This window comes from Sinocyclocheilus rhinocerous, unplaced genomic scaffold (genome assembly GCF_001515625.1).
Source record: "Sinocyclocheilus rhinocerous isolate Xijiao unplaced genomic scaffold, SAMN03320098_v1.1 scaffold1725, whole genome shotgun sequence".
Classification (NCBI taxonomy): domain Eukaryota; kingdom Metazoa; phylum Chordata; class Actinopteri; order Cypriniformes; family Cyprinidae; genus Sinocyclocheilus; species Sinocyclocheilus rhinocerous.
In genome coordinates, this window is record NW_015627232.1 from 734,334 (window position 1) to 739,368 (window position 5,035).

The 5,035-nt window shown below is 38.3% G+C and overlaps 1 protein-coding gene across 2 annotated transcripts in view; it reads left to right on the forward strand.

Moving 5' to 3' along the window:
• Nucleotides 1–5,035, forward strand: part of LOC107723405 (probable G-protein coupled receptor 132) — a 9,574-nt gene extending 4,539 nt beyond the window's left edge. The window contains exons 1-2 of one of the 2 annotated variants that reach the window (XM_016531998.1): nt 706–820; nt 3,844–5,035. In XM_016531998.1, the coding sequence (XP_016387484.1) occupies nt 778–820; nt 3,844–4,904 (1,104 nt within the window). In that variant the 5' untranslated portion in view covers nt 706–777 and the 3' untranslated portion in view covers nt 4,905–5,035. Of the gene's footprint in view, nt 1–705; nt 821–3,843 lie in introns of those variants that run through there. The other variant, XM_016532007.1, reaches the window with a different exon arrangement.

The window sequence follows — 5,035 nt, forward strand, 5'->3', positions numbered from 1 at the left end:
ACTCGCGTCAGCCTCGCCCACTCCTGACAGCAAAATGGATATGTTTGCGTGACTTTCTAACATTTACAGATGAAAATTATACCTGTGACATGTCAGTTATGTACTGAGGAAAACACAACGTCTCAAATGCATTAAACAGTACAGATATATTCGCTGTTAGCCACGGTGGATCGATTTGATCCATGATCGACATTACGGGCTGCTTAAGAATAAATAAACGTGCATTAGTGAGATTGTGTGAACTTAATTTGTCGTTTATGGAACCGCTTTAGCCCCGATTGATTTGTTAGGTTATTTCAAGTCATGTTTTGGACTTTAATCCCAGTTTTTTCTCGGGTCTCCGTGGTCATATTCATGCAGCAGCGGTAATGAGAGAACGCGCTTGACAAACACGATCACAGATTATTGGTCACTTTCTAAATAATAAAATAATAAAAGTATAGCGCATCCACTAGTAATTATATATAAATGAATCGGTTTTTACCGATGCAAATATGTTAGAAACGGTGCATCGCGATACAAATGCCGACTTGTAGCCGATGCAAACCTTTTATGCCGACGCACCGAGCGAATCGGGGAATCTTCCCATCCCTAATTCGGACGTGACTTGATGCCTTCCTGCCTTGGAGTTTTCGGATGCAGCCCTTTTTTAAACCTGCTGCCACAGAAAGCAGACGTGTGATGATCACGTGACCGTGTGTGGAGAGGTGTCATGTGCGTGCGTGCGTGCGCTGCCCCTCATCATTACACGCGGTGCGCTGCTCCGCTGTCATTTCAATGGTTATGGATGAAGTGTGGACAGTCTTAACACCATTTAGAGGTAAGAGCCACGCGATTTTATACGGTACATTTTATAGAAAATGTCATATTTGTTTTTACATATTGAGAGGCACCAGTGTTTTTTTTTTTTATGTGCAGAACAATTTGAAAACAGGATAGCCTATGTGTTTTCACATGTAGCCTACTATGTAACCTTATTGGCCATGTGTTTTAATTATCTAAAGCAGGAATGTTCCATTTTAACCTGAAAAAAAAACGATTTTCTCTGAAACACTTAATATAGCTTACAATTATAACTTTATTAATAACTAAGATTCGGAATGTTTCCATTTTAACCTGAAAAAAAAACGATTTTCTCTGAAACACTTAATATAGCTTACAATTATAACTTTATTAATAACTAAGATTACTACATTAGATAATCCTTAGCAGATCGTTAGTTCGAAAGTTGGCTGATAGTTGAAATTAAAATATCAGTTGATTTCTTCTCTGCGGACTAACCTTAACCCTATCTTCAAGGAACCTTATGAGGTTTTAAAAACAGATCTGAAGTGTTAAATGTCATATTTAACAAACAAATACAATTTTTAAAAATCATCATATTTACTTGAGAGGTTTGGTATGGTTTGATTTCGGTGTCGGCAGTAAATAAAGGAGTCATGAATATTTAATGAAGATGTCAGTTTAATTTAGACTTTAAAAAAAATGATTTTTTCTGTTCTGATACATTTGAAATGCGTTAATAATAAATAAAATACATTTCAGATAATAAATATTGGTATGTCTGGCATCTTCTTGCTGTAGAGCATCGTGTTTGAACTTGTTTCCCCAAATCTGCCTGGAGCGTCTGAAAATAGAGGTCTCATACACTTGACTGAGCATGGCCAGTGTCTTGACACTAATGATATGGGACGAGGAAATAAAAGGTTTCATCTGATCCAAAAGTCACAGTGTCTGTCTTAACACCCTACAGTGATTTAATGACTATAAGGTTAATCATAAATAAAATACATTATAAATATTAAATAAATATTGGTATGTCTGACATCTTCTTGCTGTAGAGCATCGTGTTTGAACTTGTTTCCCCAAATCTGCCTGGAGCGTCTGAAAATAAAGGTCTCATACACTTGACTGAGCATGGCCAGTGTCTTGACACTAATGATATGGGACGAGGAAATAAAAGGTTTCATCTGATCCAAAAGTCACAGTGTCTGTCTTAACACCCTACAGTGATTTAATGACTATAAGGAGGTCACAGAACACTGAAGACTAGTGCTGTTTGTATTCTTCTCCATGTCTTTCCATCAATGCCATTATTGCCAGTCCAACTGTTCTTGTTAGTGTCATTAGGTCAAATTGAGGACTTGCACTATTTACTTGGCCAATGCTCTGTAGAGTTCATGTGTAAGGTCAGGGCTTTTTCCCAGTGTGAATAGCGAGAAACCAGTACCAAAAAAAAAAAGGGAGTGACTCTTAGTCAGCTAGTCTGTAGTTTGCATAACCTATGGGTGGTTTAACTGTTATTACGCTCTAAACTTTAAAAACATCTTGCTCAATTACTACCTATTATATTTTGGTCTCATTAACAACTAATTTTAAGGTTCTGAAATGTCTACAGCTAGACCGTTATGCTATGATTCATATAATTCATTTAGCAACAAATGTGGTTTCCACTAGCGTGTTTCCATTCTGATGCACATGTTTTTCCCCTCTCCCCGTGGATGATGGGGTCGCTATGAATATTTCAGTGGTTGTCTTGTCTAGTTGGGGCAAACGTAGGGAGTGGTACAATGTGCTGTGTGGAGATGAAGGGGAATGGGGATGGTTTACTGTGGATGAGACATGGCAGGAACACTGAAACTATGTGGTTAGATTGGAAAGTTTTAGCCTTTTGCTGCTTATCAGTGGTCAGGTCAAAGGGAAACTAATTTTATCTGTGCCAAATTGTATGTTGTATGCCTCAAAATGATTTTTGAATCAAAGCAAGAGTGAAATACAGATTTTAGGTACAAAACCCAGAGAATTATTGCAGAAAAAATGGCTTTGAATGTGGATATTAATTTAGATTCTGATCTTTGACAGATACCACCTTTTTGGCAAATACCACATGTGAAATAAACAGAAGTGATGGAAAAAGTGGAAAAAAAGTGAGCTTTAACATTAACATCTCTGGAACTCATTTTTTTATGACCAATGTATAAAAAATTCAAAACATATTTTATTTTCTCTCATTTAGTGTGTAGAAACAGGCATTTACCTTTTTGTCTGTTATTTTTATTTTACTTTTTTTTTATTTTTTTTTTATTTAAGGTCTTTGCCATTTTTATTTGTGAAAGTTTTCTTTCATTTTAATTAATTTTTTTTTATTTTGAAATGTGTACATTTTCTATAGTTTTAACCGTACCTATACTGTATTATTTAATTTTTTTATGTTTTAAAATGTGCACAATTTTAAACTTTTTTTTTTTTTCCATTTTAATTCTACAGAGCCCTACACATGCTGGGGAAAAAAAACAAGATAATGTGTGTACACAAACAAAACATTTATTCACATGCCTTTTATTTTTTTTATTTCGAAATGTGCACATTTTCTATACTGTATTTTTTTGTTTCTTTTTTAAATATTTTAAAATGTGTACAATTTTAAACTTTTTAATTTAAATTCTACAGAGCCTTACACATCCTGGAGAAAAAAACAAAAAAAACTTTATTTTTAAATGTGTACATTTTCTACAGTTTTAACTACCTATACTGTGTTTTTTTGTTTAGCTTCTCTTTTTTTTTTTACATAAACTAAAAATGCATTCACATGACTTATTAATTAATTGCCTCATGGCAAAGATTTAACTCAATTACAATTAAGAGAATGACCTACTACAATGTGGCATGCTATTTAAATAAATGAGGGAACAAAATAGTACAAGGTGGCCACGATTAAACTAAAATTAGGGAAGAAATTATTAAAACATGGCCAAAAATTGAATGTTTTTTTTTTCTTCCAATATCACAATTGTGTTTCACCCCTCATTCTCATTTCTCTCTTTATCCCCCCCCCGCCCCCAGATATGATGCATGCATCCACTGTGGCACCGAGCATCTTGATGACCACGAACGAGAGTAAGAATGTGACCTGTGAAATATCCTATGAAGATGACCGCGTTCCTCTGATGGTGCTCTACATTGTGGTTTTTATCATCGGCCTGCCAGCCAATCTGGCCACGGTCTACCTCACCCTCCACCAGGTGTGTCGTAAGAACGTCCTCGGCATCTACCTGCTCAGCCTGTCCGTGTGCGACCTCACCTACCTCTTCACGCTGCCTTTGTGGACGGTGTACATCAACCAAAACCACGTGTGGCCCTGGAGCTCCTTGGCCTGCAAAGTGACTGGCTTTGTGTTCTTCAACAACATGTACATCAGCATCTTCCTGCTGTGCTGCGTGTCCATCGACCGCTATGTGGCAGTGGTCTACGCCATCGAGTCTCGGGGCCTTCGCCAGAAATGCATCGCAGCTCTTGTGGCGTTCTCGATCTACATGGTGGTGGGCTTGGGTCACACGCCCGTCTTCATCATGTCTGAAGGCAATGCTGCCGAAGGAAAACGCCGTTGCTTTGAGCCCAGCCAGAGCTCAGCGATAGTTACGGGATTCAGCTACGCTCGTGTTTGCATCGGCTTTTTTATCCCCCTTGCCATCCTGATCTTCACCAATAGAGCCATTCTTGCCAACGTTCAGGCCAGTACGAGCCTCCAGCCTCATCAGAAAGAGAAGGTGCGCTACCTGGCTGTGGCTGTGGTGGCGTTGTTTTTGATCTGTTTCGCTCCGTACCACATTATCTTGCTGCTGCGTGCCATCACCTTCCACTTCCCCAAGCTGCAAGAGGATTGTCACTTTGAACAGCACATCTACACGCCCTACAAAATCTCCTTAGGATTGTCGACATTCAACAGTGCCTTCAACCCCATTCTCTACGTGCTCTCCAGCAACAATATCCGTCAGGAGATCAGAAGAAGCATGGCGTCGCTGTGTAAGAAAGTCAGCTTGAGTCAGTGCTCGACGCACAGCAGCCAGCACAACATGCACAGCTCCAAAAGCAATTCAGACCCCGTCCCAACAAAGGGCGGTTAAATGAGGACAACTTGTCCCACTGCATGCTAAAATTTTAGATGCATTGGACATTTTTTGCTTATAAAGAATTGAATGATCAGTACAACAACAACTTGAAGTTGGACAGATCTTGCAAAAAAAAAAAAAAAAAA